At 50.4% G+C, this 17,814-nt stretch overlaps 1 protein-coding gene across 8 annotated transcripts in view; it reads left to right on the top strand.

Annotated features, from left to right (window-relative positions):
• Nucleotides 1-17,814, top strand: part of Nfi (Nuclear factor I) — a 59,947-nt gene that overhangs the window by 22,923 nt on the left and 19,210 nt on the right. For 5 of the 8 annotated variants that reach the window (XM_076892874.1, XM_076892851.1, XM_076892843.1 and 2 more), the window contains exons 3-6: nt 7,313-7,504; nt 7,825-8,008; nt 15,771-15,824; nt 15,961-16,059. In XM_076892874.1, the coding sequence (XP_076748989.1) occupies nt 7,313-7,504; nt 7,825-8,008; nt 15,771-15,824; nt 15,961-16,059 (529 nt within the window). The remainder of the gene's footprint in view (nt 1-7,312; nt 7,505-7,824; nt 8,009-15,770; nt 15,825-15,960; nt 16,060-17,814) is intronic. The other 3 variants (XM_076892824.1, XM_076892859.1, XM_076892867.1) reach the window with 3 other exon arrangements.

Below are 17,814 nucleotides of genomic sequence, written 5' to 3'. Positions count from 1 at the left end.
CTCCCTCTTCCCGTGCGACTCCAATAACAGTAACTTTCACGAAGTAACCAGCCTCTCGAGGCGTCCATTACGTCGCGATATAACGCGTCCCGGCCACCACCCTCCGTTTTCTTTTTCCCCCGGACCCTCAGGCCAATGTTGGAACGACCGCCCCTACGTTTCGCGGTCCAGCAGGCTGCGACAATTTGCCGCATAACGATGCCTTCTTTCTTCTCGTAATTGAATCTAAATATTAAAGGCCAACCCCAGGCGGCTTTGGCGCCGGCCTCCTTGATTTTTCGTTCCTTAACGCACCCCACGGTACCAGCGGCGGCAGCGGCAGCGGCAGTAGCTGAGAGCGAAGGGGTTGGGGCGGCGTCTGCACCCCGACCACCGGCCGAAAAGTTTCGAGACCGGCGTCCTCGTTGCCACGGAGTATCGTTTAGTGCGATCCTCTCTGCCCGCCTGAAATTACACCGAAACGCGTGTTAAAGGGGCCGGCGCTCGTTCCGAAACTTCCAACCCCCGTTGACTCGGGCCCTTTAAACGACCGTCCGTCTTGTTTCCAGGGGTTTCGTTAGGATTATATTCGACCGTCAAGCACAATTGTCTCGCGTTAGAAAGGAATTAGGGGCGATATTTGGAAGTTATCGCGGCGGTAGAGCGGCGGGCGCGGTTAGAGGAACAAGTCAGGGATGATCTCGGGGGGTCGCGCTGAGAACTCTTAAACAGTACGTTAAACGATCGAAGTTATTATTTATAGATACGTTTCGTTGGGGGGAATTATAATAGATATTCAAAGAATTTGATACGAGAAAAGAACCGTAGTCGATTGTCTCCTTCCGAACGATGAGATACTAGTTGTACGTAAGAGAAAACGGCATCGATCCCACGTACGTTCGCCTCGCAAGGTCTCCTACGATGCGAAGAAAGAGGCAGGAAGCCTATAGAGGCCAATCGAAAATAAAGAAACGTACCCGCGGCATCGATCCTCGCCGCGGCTCGATTACACAACTCCAATTAACCCCATCAGGAAGACGACCCCTTCGCTCTTTTTCTCGCTCATCCCAGGCCTCTTCTCGCCGCTACTTCCACCTGAACCCTTTCCACGCTAGAGGCGGACAGACGAGAACGAGCTGACCATCGGCCGTTAGGCTAAAAATGCAGCCTCCGCTTTATTTCCCGCGCTTGAAAATAGCCTGTGAGCCTCCACGGACGTGGTGGTTGCGGCGACTGCGGCAGGGGGGTGCTTCGTAAATGGTAGCAGTGGGAGAACGGTGTGGCTGGCGGCGGGGTGCGACGGCACCCAGCATTTTCGGAGTGGGGTCATCCCCAACACCGCCCCCGAGGACGGAGGCGGCGGTGGTAGTGCGCATTTAACGTCGACACACTCATACACGGTTACACGGTTGCCTCTGGACGATCCACATGGGCCTTTCATACCGGGTGTTTCGATTTAATATCTTCTTCGATCGTACACGAGCAATTTTTATCTTTGGTTCGGTGCGAAGAAGGCCCCAAAAGGTCGCTAACAGCGACTGTAAGATAGATGCAAAGTCAACGATTCGACGATATCGCGTGATACGTTGGGAATAGCTTGAGAATGATGCAACAATTTGGCAAAAGGTCGCTCTGGTTTTGCTAATTGGGTTGTTAAGCATTGATAATAAGTGTACTTTTCAGTTTTGACGACACTTTCCGCGAACTTCTTCCATAAACTTTCCGCCTTAGTTTCCTGATTCGCCTGATTTCCGGGATTCAACGTCGTCCGCCTTCTTAGCCCGCGTTAAGGGTGGATCGCGAGCGTCTTTACGAATTCTAGAGAATTTAATTGAACGAACGAGATTGCGAATGTGATTCTCGTTGAACCGTATACATATGAATAAAAAATGAGTCGAGGAGAATGTCTGTTGACTGAAGGTCGGTTGAATTCGGGCCACCCGTTGTGCAGGAAAATGCGCGTTCGTTTGCTAAATTCATTCGCGAGAAGTACGACCGTAATACGTAATTTCGGTGTGAGCGAATTCGTGGATGCGCTTAATGCAACGAGCACACGTACGAGCTCTCGTAATTATGTACGCGGAATTTTAAGAGAACGTGTGCCGGGCAATGAAATTAAAAAAAAAACGCCGCCCTACAAAAAGAAAGGAAGGAGAAATAGAAAGAACGGGAAGGAACACGGCAGAGTGACGTTCAGCTTTCGAGAAGCGCCTGTTTCGTGTTTCGCGTTTCACGCGTCTAGATTGCACAGAGAAGTCTTTGACGAGTCACCAATTGAGTTGTCCTGACGAGTCGTTTATTCTGAGCGACCGAACGCGTCGATTTCCACGCGGACGCGCTTTTAGCGCGCGCTTCCTCCGCTTTTCCCTCGACTCGCAACTATATTTAGCCACCGTCAACTGCTGGAAATAATTTATAATTGTTCTCGTTACAATCATGCGCGCGTTGTTCGCAAGGAAAAATTCAAGAAAATATTCTTCTCCTACGATAGAAAAGTCCCCACTACGCAGATTCGTTTGTTCCATTATTGAAAAACGATCGTCTTCCATGATTCGGATGTTCGTTGAACATTTTTTCACCGATCACATACTTCTCTCCATGGTCGAATTCAAAGGTGCGCGTATTCAGCAGATGTATTATTTGGTCAAGGATCAAAGCGGGATGCTATTTTCACTAATTCTAGCCGCAGCTACGTCGGATACGAGACCGAGCATGACGCACGCGTGACTTCTTTCGCGTCCGCGGCAGGTATGCGGCGTGTCACACCGTGTCATATAGTGTTCCCGAATGGTGGAACCGCGAAAGTCCACGGCAAATCCAAAATAAATCGCCGGCAGCTGTTGCGTCCGTATCGCTCTGCCTCTCCCAACGCGAAACCCGTATTTCCCGATCCTGTTTATCCGCTAGGAAATTTATTTTCCACTTTATATCTCCGAGTACCCATTACTCTGGAACGATGAGTCTGAGAAAAATTATCGAGGTAGACAAACCTCGTTTCTACGGTTCTTCTCCCTTCCCATATTGTTCCGTTTTCACTGTGCAGCAGCCCTTGGAAGCTTTCGAGACGATTCACAGTTCAACTATCGAAACTACAGTCTCAGCCAGATCGATTGATTGCTCGAAGAATAGAATAATTAGAGAATAGCTTTCAACGGGAATGAAGAATGAAGAAAACGACAGCACGGTTAATTAAAGCGCGATGGTCCAGGGATAAAAATCCATAATTGTAACTGAAAGAGATGGTGGCGCGTCAGCCCAGAAAACGCGGCAACCTGTTTCCCCGCTTTGTTCCTGGTCCTCGCGAGGTGGCCTGTCCGCGTGGCCGGATGGAAGGACTCGCAGCGAGATGTAAAACGGAAATAGAAACGGCTGAGTGCATCGATGCTCTTCCGCGTTCCAAACAATCGCGAAACCGACTTCTTCTTCTTCTTCTTCTTCCTCTTTCATCTCCTCCGTATTTCTCCTCCGCCTTCTTGTCATAGAACTCGCGTTCTTTCGCTTCCTCTTTCAACGACCACCACTACCCATCCCCATCCCCCGCTCGGGGGTGGTCTTTGTTTCTCGTTGATATTACGATTGAGGCACCCTTGTACTTCCTCGGGATTACCTCTGGATGGCTGGCTGGCCCCCTTTTTAAGCCACTCTGCGCGCCACTTCCGTTTCGAGCGTGGCCCGTCCCCGCATTCCGCGGATGTTTGTGCCCGAAATAGCTGCCGCTTTTGTGAATCCCCGGATCTCTTTTCATTCTACTTTTCGGACGGATCTTTCAAGGCTGAACCATCTTTTTCTTTTTTTTTTCTGTCGCATCGCCGAGCGCCTGGAAAATCTCCCTTGCGTACGGCTCCTTTTTCTTCTCTGGGGGCGAGAGAGGAGAAACGGGGATGTGCTCCGTTTCCGGATATCGATTCGAGCGCCGTCGGTGACTGGGATAGATCTGGGATTATTTGCGGAAGTATTTGGTAAACGGAGAAGCGGAGTCGAGATTTGTGGGGACGTTGGATCGAGTTTAGGATATTCCGGATCCGGAAAATCGGAGAACCAATTCGGATTTCGAAACGTGGCGATGTTCGCGGTTGCTGAAAAATTTTATTGTATAACATTAAACAGATATTCGTATAGATTCGTAGCTTCCAAAGGGTTAATTTTTATCTCTTAAATGTACTCGAAAGTCAATACATTCGGTTGTTAAAGAGTTAAATGTCTAACGATTACCAAGCTGATAACTTTGTTTCCACGTTGCGCGAAATGAAATAATTAAATTATACAGAGAAACGTCGGAACACTCTGAGCACCCACTTGATCAATTTTCTACGGTTCGATCCGAGCAAATAGACCACTCAGAGCGCCCCGTCCGGAATTGCTTCAAAAAACAAGCGTTTCCAATTGTCCTGCGACGTTTCCCCAATTCCAAGGAGGCAGAAACACGGAGAGGGTCGTTCAATTCGGAATAATCACGCGAAACGCGACGAATCGTCCGGGGAGCGGAGAGGCGGTCCGAGCTTTCTTCCACGGTATTTACGTTCAATTTCACTGAGTCTAATGTAACGAGAGCTCGTTGGCCCCCGAAGTGAGACGAATTCGATTGCTCCTCTGGTCCGTGGCCTGGAAAGGAGGAGGCCCGATCGAACGAGCCGTACGTGGATGTCGTACAGAGAGAAAAGCATAAAAATGTACCCGCCTCCCCGAGATTTATTTACCCGGGCAAACGTACGGCTTTTATTCAATACCCGACTCTCTCTCTCTCTCTCTCTCTCTCTCTCTCTCGAGGAGCTTGAACGATTCGACGTCGATCCCGATCTGCGCGCGGTTCACAGAATTACTTCGAAGCCAGACATTGAACGCTCGAAATGTTATACTCGATCGGTTGTTTCGAACGAACGGCGACTTGAAATTTCTAGAAACGAATTACGAGGTGAGAAATGATTCGTCGAGACAGCACACGGGTGTACGTATCGAGATATGGGGGATCGAATCGAAGGATACTACCAAGGTAGGGTCGAAACGAATTTCCGACAAGGGTGACGCAAGATCAGCAAGGTAGCGCAGGTTAAACGGCTGGTACGGGATCGCGAGAAATCGGCGCGGCGTAAACGAGGTAAACTGCCGCGCCTAGGTGTACATACGCATGTCACGATATACATACGTGGTGCCACGGTGCGTTCAGCCCCGCGGTCGTCCCTCCTTCACACACGGCATACTTGATCGGGTTTATGCAGGATGCACCGGTAACCGTGGGCCAGGTCTCTCTCCCACAGTTGGGCCGTGCGCGGCCTGGCCTGGCCTGTCCGCCGCGTGACATTTCTCTGCGCGCGACGACTCGCGGTACGTGCTTGAAATTTTCTTGCGCGCGCGAAAAACGCGCGCCCGCCGCGCGGGGACGCGCGGAGCTGGGAAACGCGCGACGTGAAACGGGCACCGCGGTTCTCGAACGTCTGGTTACCCGGGTCCTCCGGTGAACGCACGGATAACGGTGCCGTCTTTGAATGGGGCTCCCGCGGTGATCCGCGATTAGGCGACAGGCGAGGGTGAGTTCAGATGGAACGAGGCTCGCGGAGTTGTTCGATGGCCACGTCTTTCGAACGAAAGGTTTCGACGCTTTACACTCGAGAGGTGACGTTCAGCTGTCGAACAGTTTCGACTACAATATTACGATATTTGGAATACAGTAGTGTCGAGATCTCTCTCGAGGATCGTTGGAATCTAAAATTCATCACGCGACGCGAGTACTTTCCCGGTATCGCAAGCTTCGATGCATTTCCTGCGTCGCACGATGTAGTAATTGAGACACAGATATCCAAGTGGAAGCGCAAAGGGTTGTGGAAGATCGCGATCATTGGCGACATCTCCCAGGAACCGATCCGTTCTCCGAATAGGCGGGCGGTGCCAGGAGAATCAGCCGCGGCACGGGTCCTGGAATCGGTGCGACGGACGCGTGTTCGAGGCGCGTCGGACGCGCAGCAACGCGGCACCGGTTTTTCTCTCTATCCGCGCAAAAGTATCGGGGCTCTCGCACGTGCGTGGCGGAAAAGGGGCTAGGCGGGCCGGGATAGATCGACGTCGCCGCCGCTGCGCCGATGCATTCCGCGCGCTTTCGACGCATTTCTCAGGGACCTTATGCACCCGCGCGCATTTGCTATTCTATGTGGTGGCCGCGGCCGTGATGTGAATAACAGGCCCGTAACAGCCGTAGCAGGTCGCAGCCGGAGCGACTCGTCGTTCAACGGGCGAAACCGAGCGACGACGCGACCAACTTCGCCGCGGAGATTTCCACGACCGCTGAGGAACGAGCCTGCCCTAGGCGCGTTCGCGGAATTTTATCGGATACACGCGGAGGAAAGGAGAAGGGCGACGATGTTTCGCGGGATCCACGATCCTGGAATTTTACGAAATCTTCATTTTCGGCAAGTTAATCTCGAGGTGATGATGGTCCAGTTGGGAATTTTTCATCCAAATTCAGTGCTCTCGGCTGTGTTTCGTCTGGAGACTTGCTTCGAACATGTTCCTTTAAATCAACCCTTCGACGTACGTGAATGTCATACTCTATACCCTTCGTATTCTATAAGAGCAGAACTTTTTGTTGTTACGCATCGCTTTTTACCACGTATGCGAAGGGGTTAGGAGGTGAACTAGGTTAATCGAGGGGTTGTTATACTCCGTCATTTTATTACACCGTAGGAAGGTTAGACCACTTGCACGGTTCTCCAAGTGCTTTGTTAATTATCTGTACATAACGATGAGAGAATTGAGAAACGTGTCGGTAAAATTGCCTACGGTTGAAAATTCGCCAAAAGAAGGAGGATAGAGGGTCCTGGTGAAACTCGAGGAAGGTCAAGATATTAAAGGGATGGGAGGAGTAGGGGGACACGTGGAGACGTGATCCCGCATATCGTTCCGACGAATAGTTTGAGGTCAGCGTTGCTTTGGTCCCGAGCCATCGGACGGAGTTTGTAAACTGGCGGAACTTTCCAGATCAACAGCTGCCGTGACGCATCGATATACACGGGGAACTTCCTCCGCGGAATATGCTCTTCCCCGATAACCAGTTTACGACGATACGTGGCAAAATGTCTTCTCCATTTTCTTCTTCGAAAATGGTTAGGGTTGCTCGCCAAGAGTTCGGACTCTGGTTGGAGTCTTGGACGGTTATCGTGTCGTCCCGTTTACGATATGAAAACGCGGCAACGGGACCTTCGGGAGTTGCAAGAATCTTCAGTTATTAAAAGCTGGACCGCGGATAAACAGGAATTTAAAGTTAATCCTTCTCTGGATAGAAATAAGATGGCGAATATGTCGCGAGTGGCGTAACTTCATGCGGAACAAAATCTGATTTCAGAACGAGAAGCTGGAGGTGAAACAGAAATGGGCCTCGCGGCTTCTAGGCAAGTTACGAAAGGATATCACGCAGGAGTACAGAGAAGACTTCGTTCTAAGTATCACGGGGAAGAGGCCAGCCATGTGTGTCCTTAGTAATCCTGATCAGAAGGGTAAAATGCGTCGCATCGACTGCCTGCGTCAAGCGGATAAGGTGAGTGTGACTGCCGCCCTCTCGATCTACTTACTCGGCTGCATTCTCGCGTACTTAAGCGCCTGCAACACTTCACCACGATCTCGTTTCCAATCGGATACGAATACCGCTTAGTCCCAAATCGTTTTACATCGTACTTTATTCGAATTTGTTCCACAATTGTTAACGGAGTACCGTAGAAATCGAAACCTGCCGTGAAACTTACGAAAGGGGCCCATCGAGGCCACCGTGGACCGCAGGAAGTCGAACGTGACCCCCTGCGGTGGCCCAGGATCCGTTGCGCAGCCAATAACCCCTGGTTCCGTGTCGTTATGTCGCAGGTATGGAGGTTGGACCTAGTAATGGTGATCCTCTTCAAGGCAATTCCGTTGGAGTCGACGGACGGGGAACGGCTCGAGAAGACTGCGGAATGCGCTCAGCCGGGCCTCTGCGTCAACCCCTATCACATCAACGTCTCCGTCCGGGAACTCGATCTCTACCTCGCCAATTTTATCACCAGCCACGGTAAGAGATCGCCCACGATATAATCGTTCGATCGTACGAGAGTCACGGGGATTTAGAAGGGTTGTAAATACATACGAGGCGTCGAGAATAGGGTAGAGCTCTTCGATATTCTCGATGGTCTTTTCTTTTGCTTATGACACCGTCACAGATCAACATCGCGTCCAGGCAATGTTTTTTCTTTCTCTTATATAATTTAAGGATACGAATCGAGCGTGGAAGAAAATGGCGAACGAAGCGTTTCGTTAACGCAACATTGATTCTCCATGGGTTAACGATAGAACGATAGGGTGGAATTTTCTAAAGACACGAAGAGCAGATTCAGTGTCATACGTGCACGTACGAAGCGGTGATATCGAAGAAGAGATTAGAGCCAAAATGTCAGGCTCTCCCTTTCGATGCTCGATCTCTTATATAGAGTTAGAGTTTGGTAGTAGTTGAACCGAGTTGGACAGCGCGAGTTTTAGGGATGAATGGATTGCGTTGTATCGTGTGAAGCGTCTGTTGATGCTGTCGGTAGTAAGTCCATTTGACACCGTACCAGTTGGCTGTCGCTCACTAAATGATCTCCAAGAATGAGGTACCACGCGATCGGCTTCATCATCAAGAGGGGTGCCTACAATTAGTCGCTAACTTATCTTACGAACAAATTCATTCCCAAAACGTTCACTAGCATTTCTGTTATTTATTAACTAGAAATCCGTCTAACTCATAGGTTTCAGAGAACGATTCATAATGCGCTACGAATCAATTTATTTTACCAATCAATGACTCCAGTGTTCTTGTCACTTTTCTGCACGCTAATAGTATCAATCGATATGCACCGATATATCGTTCACAACTACTAATGCAACACGCACAGAGGCATTTTTCGACAACGTTTTCACGAACGTACTGGCGTACACCGGTACAGAGAACGCGAAACGTGGGAAAGCGTCGCAACGGAACGCGCGCATCTCAGCGCTCAAAGGGTTAACCGTCGACGCCACCAACCTATCCATCAAACAGCCTCTCGACTAAATCACCCCCGGAACAACCCCTTTAACCAGCGCTCCAGCCACCAAACACCGATCCTTCTTCCCGCTACCAGCCATCAAACGACCTGACCATCCCACCGTACGATCCGGCGAATCGCCGCGCGCGATTGTCGCCGGTGTTCGACCAGGAAGCATTGGCTCGTCGGCGGTCCTCGTTGATCTCGCATCGCAGACCCAGAAGAAAGAAGGAGAGAGAAAGAGAGAGAAAGAGAGACAGCGAGCGAGGGAAGCAGGCAGGCAGGCAGGCGGAGAAGAGCGAAGCGAGAGGAGCGGGTGGCGGCGGTCTGAATCGAGAGCGTGGCGCGTTCATTCACTCGCACATCCGTCCATTCAAAGTGTCCACTCGACTCGGCTTCGATTCAAAGTTTCTTGGAACGCTCTGCCAATTTCACCGGCCCCCATACACAACCACGCGGGCAGCCTGGGTGTTTTCATGGCGCGGCCTGGCCCCGCGACGCGCCCGCTGGCTCTCGCCGGTTCTCACCAACGCGCACCGCGTGGGGGTACAAAGACCCGTAGGAAGAGATCTATAACGATCCGATTGGCAGACCCTCGCGACCAAGCTCCAAGGATCGGGCCTTCAAGAATAGTCGATCTTGTCCACCGTCCAAGGCATCCGATCGTTTCACGTTCCATGAGCCGATGAATTTAACCCGGATCCCTCTCCCTCCCGCCTACTCCTCGCTTCTACCGGGGATTCTAGAACGGGCACACCACGGTGAACGCGCGATTGCTCGAGGTATAGGACGAGGCATAGGTCGATCGTCGTGGATGCTTGGAAGATTCTAAGGGTCGTTGGAGGTGTCGCGTACGAGGGCGGAGAGATTTTCAGGGAACCTCGGAGGGTGAGGGCTCCGCGAGGGTGGTAAGTCTCGCAAGTTGGAGAACTGGGCTACTTTGGAAGTATAAAATTTGGGATTCTTGCTGGTTTTTTGCTAGCCTCTGGCTGGAACCTCTGAATTCTCTACAAATTCGAAATCTTTCTACATAGGAATCTCTGGTAATACTTCAATTTTTAATCACAGGAATTCCAAACAAATTTTTAGCCCAAAGTTCTCCGCACTCTTCCAACTCTGAAGATCATTCCCCAAAGTTCAAAAGGAGCTTCCAATAGTCGAAACTAGGGTATAATGATTCCATCGGGCCGCAACCTTGAAATACTTGAAATTCCCCGATGCAATCCCCGAGGCACCGTCATCGCGATCGTCACCAAGTCACCAAGCGGTCGAGTGCCCCGGGAGAAGCTCGCCGAAGGCCAACAAAATTGCGACAACGGCAAGATTCGCGCGTGGCCCGTTGATCGACGAGTTTCGATCGATCAGTTGGCAGTAGGGTCGGGGACTGGCGCCCGTTCGCTTCTTCTTTCATTCGGTTTCATCGAACTCACTGACTCAGTGTCGGCGTACACGTAATTTCCGTACGTACGCGCGCGTCCTGGCAGAGGCCGGCCTCGAGCGCGTCGTCTCTCTTTCTTTCTCTTTCTTCGACGCAGGCTACGTACCGGTCGCGGCGTCCACACACGCCTTGGCAGCCTGCTTTCTAATGTTTACAGCGGCGGTTGACGCAAAAATTGGCCAGGCCTACCGTGCACCACCTACGAGAAAGAAAAAAAAAACGCTCAGCTGCCAAGACATGGGATAGGTTAGGCACTCTCCAGACCGTTCGTCGCCACCTTCGACCGCGTACTTGCACGAGCTTTTCGTGATCCCCAACTGGAAACTTTAGCGAACGACGCCGTCGATCGTTCTACTTGCCTCTGGCTGCATTCTTTTAAATCATTTGCGTGGCTCGAGTACACGCGAGGATCTTTTCCTCGTTTTCACCCCTCAAAAATCATTGAAACATCGAGCTCGCAAGCTCGCACCCTCTGACACGCTCCCTCGTAAGATTAATAATAAAATATGCCGAGGACATATTCTTTTTACTCTTCTGCACGGTGAAAATGGATGAATATAATTAAGATTGGTACTGGTACCGAGTTCTCCTGTGAGCATTGGTTTATCGTTTGGTTGGATTACGATTGGTAATCTTATAGTTTCAAAGGTTGTATCTGGGGATGTGTCTTCTATAGAAATATTTCATCGTTACACGAGAGGGTGTGTTTGGTCGCGATCGATAAATCAAAGTTAGACTTTGTTCAAGAATTACGAGATTCCTACTAAGTAGTCGAGACGCAGTGTTCACTCTCCGCAAGATTCGTTCGTTCGGAGCCATCGTAACTCAAAGCTTCTCGACTTTTGCCAATTCGCTCGTGAGAATTTTATATTCCACTTTTTTTACTCGCTCCGTCCCACTTTCGTAGCTCCAGCCACGGTTTAAAATCCTTGTCCTTATTTCGAGGATCCGCGTCTCGACTCGAGGAGTAGTTTCCATCGAGCTTTCGGCGTTCCCAATTATAATTGATTGTCTTGCAAATTCCTTAGGTCGCGTCGCGTATCGCGGTATTCCTCTCGCAGCTCTATTTCGTCCCAATATTAATTGCAATCGCAGTTCAGACAAAACGAAACGAACGTAGCACCCCGGTAACTCTTTCCTCGTGAATTCGATCAACCAGCGTGGAAACGATAATGAAAATTCGCGACGAGACGCGAGTCGATCGTTCTATGCAACGCGTGTGCACCAGCGCGTAGAAGAGAGCGAACCGATCGACGTGTACGAACGACGAACGATCAACATCATAAAAATTCCTGGCCCTCTGTAAATATACACGGCACCACAATAATATAAACTTGCTGGCTGCCAAGCGGTGGGCGCGGATAGCGAAGGCTTCGGACCCTTTCGGATTATCCGCCGCGTCGACGTATGCTAAAAGTAGACACTTGCTCCGTTCGTTTCGACTGACCTAATAGACGGTATTATTATAGAAGGGAAGTACATCGCGACGAGGTGATGCCGAGGACCCGGGGATGCCTAATATTTCAATTCCGCTCGCCGTCCCTCGCTTCGTCACCGTCGATTCTATCGTGGAACGATCGCTTCGAGTCGAGGGAAGCCTGCTAGATAGCTCGAACGCTCGGAAAATGTCGAATTCACTCCCCTTCGGGCCTCTCCTCCCGACTCGTTCGATCCTCGAAGCCCAAAGAGCACCCTTGAATCACCCCACGCGAGCAACATTGCGCAACGCGTTCGCCAGGCGAGCGCGCGGACTCGTCGAAGAGACGAAGGGAGATCGAGTTCGCGCGAGAAAGAAGGGTAAAAAGAGTGGTTAGCAGAGTGGTCTAGCAGCTAGGCATGCTCTCCTCGCGGGAGCTAAATATCGCCCGGCCGGCGGCCGGTGTTGCGTAAGTATCGTCGCCTCTTATGAAAGTGTTAGAGAGAGGACAGGTGCCTTCCCGACGCGTGTCGTTCTCGGACACGTCGCATTTTCGCGATGCCACCGCGGCAGGCGGGCAGCCGAGCTCCGTTTTAGACGGAGCCGCGTCGGAAAGACCGTAGGGAAAGCCACGACTTTGATAATCCATCCGGCAACAGCCGGAATAGACCGCCACAGACCTTCCGCCGCGTTTCCAACGCTCCGAGCGATCAGACCGTGCCACGCTCCGATCCTCCCCTCCGCCTCCCTGTCAATTATTCTATTAATAATTTGTTCACCTTTTAAATTGAGAAACCTCATTCGCGAACGAGATTCGTTCGTCGTTCGATTTTCCCGTCGCGTTCTCCTCTTCGCGTCTGCCTCCCGTGGTATGCGCCGCTTGCGAGATACTCGTGAAAATCGACGGCGATCTCGACGGCGCGGGAATTAGGAAATTCGAGAAACGTCGCGTTAACGCGGTATCGAGTGGCTGATCGCGGGACTCGGAACGTCCGCGAGCGAGCCTCTCGGAGTCTCGACACGGCGGCTCTTAAATTCCGATTTCAACGACGCGATCCGCTCTTTTTCCGCGATTTATTTCCCTTTAGCCACTCGCGCCGCTTTCATCGTATTATTTCTGCAAACAATGAACGCGTGCCTCGGGTTAACAAATAAACAGGGAAGAAAATAAACCGAGCGGAGCGGGCCGAGCGAATTTTTCGTCCACGCTCGAGGGAAAACGCGTGCGAGCACGCACACTCTCGCGCGGTACCGGCGAACACGTTCGCAGTTTTATGTATGTGCGTGTGTATGCGTGTGCCGCCGTGCACGCGAGCATGTGACCATGCATGCCGATGTGTGCTCGCTCTATAAATAAATAGGCGACGGACATCTTGTACCGACTCCTCTCTCTCTCTCTCTTATATTTGATTTTCCATTCGTGCCACTGCGAATACCTGAAATGAATATTCTCGTACCTGCCCTACCACTAACCCTTTGCTTCCCTTCTCTTCAACCTCAAATTGAAAAAAAAAAGGAAGCGCGCTCAGAAGATTCGATGGAGTAAGAAATATTTTGTCGAGTGCTTGCTTGATGCGGGAATGACGGATCTGTGAGAGAAAAGGGAATGGAATTAGGTGTGTCGTAACATCACAGTCAAGCTTAATTCCTACTTTTAATAGTTCTTAAAAGGACCAGTTAGGTCCTTCGTCTCGTACGACAGACCAAAGAGAAGAAGATCCGTTAAACAGCCGACAGAAACTGGAATCTAACATCATCCCCCATAAGTGTCTCGCGAAACTCGAAATGTTCGCGAATCGTTGGGCTTGCATTTAGCCTGTTCGCAACTGAGACGATGGTGCACGGTTTTCGAGAAGATTCTCGGGAAAAGCGGTGTAAAATGGCGGTCGGTCGATGCATCCGTATCAGTGGCCGCAGCGGAATCGCGCGCGAAACAGTCCGTTGAAACGGTAGCGATTCGCGTGGTGTCAACAGCATCCCGTTCTCTATTATTGTTCCAAGAGCGAGGGTTTCTCGATCGGTGTCTGCTAAAATTTCCGCGGCCGTGCGCGCACCTGTCCACTGGCCGACTAATTCCGTTCCCACTCCCCTTAGAGGACCCAGCGTTTCGCAATCGCGTCTGGTGAACGCGGCTCCGTAGCACCTTCAACGCGTTCCGCGCAATCCGCTAGACTCCGACGTTCGATTCGAGGTTAAATCTGCATCGAAGGCCCATTTAGTAATAATAACGATATGCTGGGTGATCTATTTCTTGGGGGTGCATCAGCTGGCTCTCTCGGTTCGGTAATTATTCAAATTTATGTTGCGCGCCGAACACGTGTCGGATAATGACACTATAAACTATTAAAACTATTCGTAGAACGGTTAGGGTAAATAAATTGGAATGTTTGGAGAATTTCACAAAGCCTAGAGAACATCGCGACTTTGTTTAACTGTAGAGTTTCGAGTATTTTAAATGTCTGCGTGGACGGAGGAATTTCGCGACTAGGACATTCCAACCCTCCCAGAGGAGGGTGGATAACGTGAAGTGGACTAAAGGACGTGTGCTAATTCATTTACATTTCCACGTAATTGTTTAAAAATAAGAAAATAGCAGCGCAGACCTTGTGCATAGAATACAGTAGAGTGTAAAGGTTCGATTAGTAGGAATATATACGGTTTTGAGACGGCCGTGTTGAAGAGAACCGAAATAGACTCGCATTATAATCACATGTCTTCTGTCAGCCATATTCACCAGACGAATTCTGCGAACAACGAAAACAACACGACTCGATACTTTGGTGCAATGTTTCTTCCAACTCCTTTGGTAATTCTCTTCGTCGTTAACGATATCCCGTATATCTATAAAATCGCGAATTTCCATCCCCATCGATCGCTCGTCGATCGATCGGTCGCTCGAAATGAAGTTCAACGAGGCTCTCGACGACCGAAAAAGGGGGCCGTTTATCGTTGCGAACAACGATATAAGGTTGAGTCGCAATTAAAAATAACCTGCGAGTGAACGTATGTTTGTTAGCGTCTATTTATAAACGGTCGTCCGTCGGTTTTTCGGCGTTGTCGGGCTGATCGGAGGTGTCGCGACGATTGTGAAACGCTTTTCCGAATTTCCATCCTGCGCGCTGAACAAACCCATCCTCTCTCTCTCTCTCTCTCTCTCTCTCTCTCTTTCTCTCTTTCTATCCCTCTCTCTGTCTCTCGTATCATCACGAACGCACGTGTGTTTCACAGACACGCGTGCAGACGTTAGTACGACGTAGTCTTTTCCGTCCGTCTCTGTCTCTCGAGAGAAGTCGAACACACGTTCCGGGCTCTCGTGTATTTCGGTGATATGTTGCGTAATGAGATTTGCGTAAGGTCCCGCGATATAAAACACCGTGCGACAGCGAAGGTGAGATGGGATGGCGTCGAGGATGCTGTTCCTCCGGATCCGTGTACAGGGAATCCCAACGATGCTCCGCTGGAACGGTTTCAGCGATGTCGAGATGGCTGCCAACCCTTCGTAAAGGGTGGAAGGGAACGATATCGCGTGAAAACGGGGATAAAAAGGAGAGGGCGAATCTCGAAGCAGGGATACGAATTTCTACCCCGTGCATTGGAGGATTCATTTAGCCACCAAGAAACAACGGTGGAAGCTTGTAGATTCTTGACTGATCGAAACGAGGAAGATTATAATTAGGGGAAGGTATACGAATCGAGTGAAGAGGGATCTTCTTATTCTGTATGTACACGGAAAGATATTGGTTCATTGGTATCATTTAGCGTTCGAAAGAAAGAATGGAGCGGTTCGAGTTGATGCTCGCTGGAGGATGTATCTCGTCCGACGACGATTTGTCTCTAAAATTTTCTGAAACCTTCACCATCAGGATGTGACCATTTAAAAAAAAATTAACTTGCAAATCCTGTTCGATTGTTCCAGAGGTCCTAAACGGTGTCTGCAACGCGAGCAAGGAGGAGGAGAGGCGGCGAAAAGGTAACGAAGCGACACTCCCTCGATACCCATCCCCGAAACAATCCTTCGCGAACGTCACGCGACACTTCCGCCGTCGGTTTCTCGAACTTTGACGAACGAGCGCAGTGCCTCATTGTTGACTGGGTTCTGTTCCCAGGTACAGGCTACCACGAACTGTATAACGGTGTTGTCTGCAATGACACGATCCTAGCGACAGGTGTCTTCAGCTCCAAGGAGCTCTGGATGCTTTCAAAAGGTACGACGTACACGATCCTCTCTTCATCATCTATTTGCATGGACCGATTCACCGATCTCTAGGATATCGAAAGTCTCCAAAATCTTCTCTCGTTCGCATCTCGGGCACGAACGCAGAAACGAACGAAACGAAACGAAACGAAACGAAACGAGAATTGAACAGCGCGAAATCTCACGATCGCGACGGCTCGCTATCAATTAGAGTCTGATGGATGCTTTCGAAAGGTAATCAACGAGTCGATGTCTGGGAAACCTTTTGAAAGCATCCTTTCGATGATGAAGTAGGAAGGAACTCGCTCCACTGTACGCCGCGCAGTATATTCCGTTATTCTTAGCTATGGAACGCGAATCTACTCGACGACGACTCATATCCCTTCGGCATACCCGGGACCACTTCACTCCCTCTTTCGCTATCAAGGACCCGACGAAACGATTGGCACGCGTTGCCCGTGCACCGTGCACGGGGGGCGGCACAGTGGTCTTGTTAGTGTAACACGATCAGGAAATGATTGTGCTCCGAACGAACGCCACTTGTTCGATGGTCTCCGCTCTTTGTGACGGCTCAGGAATTTCCGAACGTAAATTTAGGATCGAACGATCTATTTCTCTCCTGCGCATCGTGCTGCTTCCGTTTCGACGGGGGATGCTCGCTCGAGGAGGCTGCCTCGGAGATTCTTCGATAATCGCGACGCAGAGGAGGGGCGTTTAAAGCGGTTAACGACGCCCTCGTGTCGTTCCTCGGGAACACGCGGGACAAAAGTGTTATTGCCCGACATTGTCTGCCAATTTCCCTCGCTAGCATATACAGAAGCTAACCGCGATGCCAGTCGGTCAGTTCCACCGCCTCTATTAGTCACCGATAACCGCACGGCCAAGTTTCCCTCGAAGCCTTCGCCGTGACGGAAGTTCGTCAGATTCCGAACGGTGAACCTTGCTCCCCGAATGGGGTTCGGATTTTCGGGGCCACGATCGAGCACAAGCTTCCGTGAACTTCCACCAACTCTTTTTAGGGCCCCTCGAATCGATCGCGAGAAATTTTCTCTTTCACGCTCTGTTGGGTTCCTGAATACCCTTGGCAAGTTCCTCCAGCGACCTCGAATGCTCGTAAACTGTTCGAAAAATTCGTCTACCTAAATTCCTTCTCTTGAAAAATCATTTTTCTAAGCTCTTCCCTTCGGGTTCATCGAATTCCATCGTCTTGAAATGTAGAATGGAGCAAAGTTCGTGTCAGTATTGCCTTTTAAAGAAACATCGATGTATAAAAGGTATAAAAGGAGCAAAATTTTCAGGTTCAAACCTGACCAAGATAACGATGTCTCCGGATAATGCTTCTTTTTGCATCGGATCGAGAGAAAGCTTCGCAATAAATAAAAAAGCTAGTCGAGTGTGATTTTGTAATTGCTAAGCAGCGTTGAAAAAAATTGACGATCATCCACGATGAAGAGGGAAGCTGTTCTCGTGAATTTGGTCTCGAGCGTTCAGGCGAGTTGAATTTCCATCGGATCACCCTCGAAAGGAGCATCGCGGCACGCGTGCACCGGCACTAAATGGAATAATAGGGCAGGGGAGCGCGTATTGAGAAGCGGCGCGAGCCTCGAAAACGCCTCGACGTATGCATCTGCACTCTTCCTCCCTTCACCGCCGCCGCCTCCTCCTTTTCGCCACTCCCTTCGCTCTCCGCGTCACCGTGGCAGGAGATTAGTATGCAACCCGGTGTATTAATAGACGGGGAACAATGCTCACGGCCTCAGAGGCT

Source organism: Xylocopa sonorina, chromosome 1 (assembly GCF_050948175.1).
Source record: "Xylocopa sonorina isolate GNS202 chromosome 1, iyXylSono1_principal, whole genome shotgun sequence".
NCBI lineage: Eukaryota > Metazoa > Arthropoda > Insecta > Hymenoptera > Apidae > Xylocopa > Xylocopa sonorina.
Note: the sequence above shows the minus strand (reverse complement) of the source record. Positions and strands in the feature narration are given on the sequence as shown.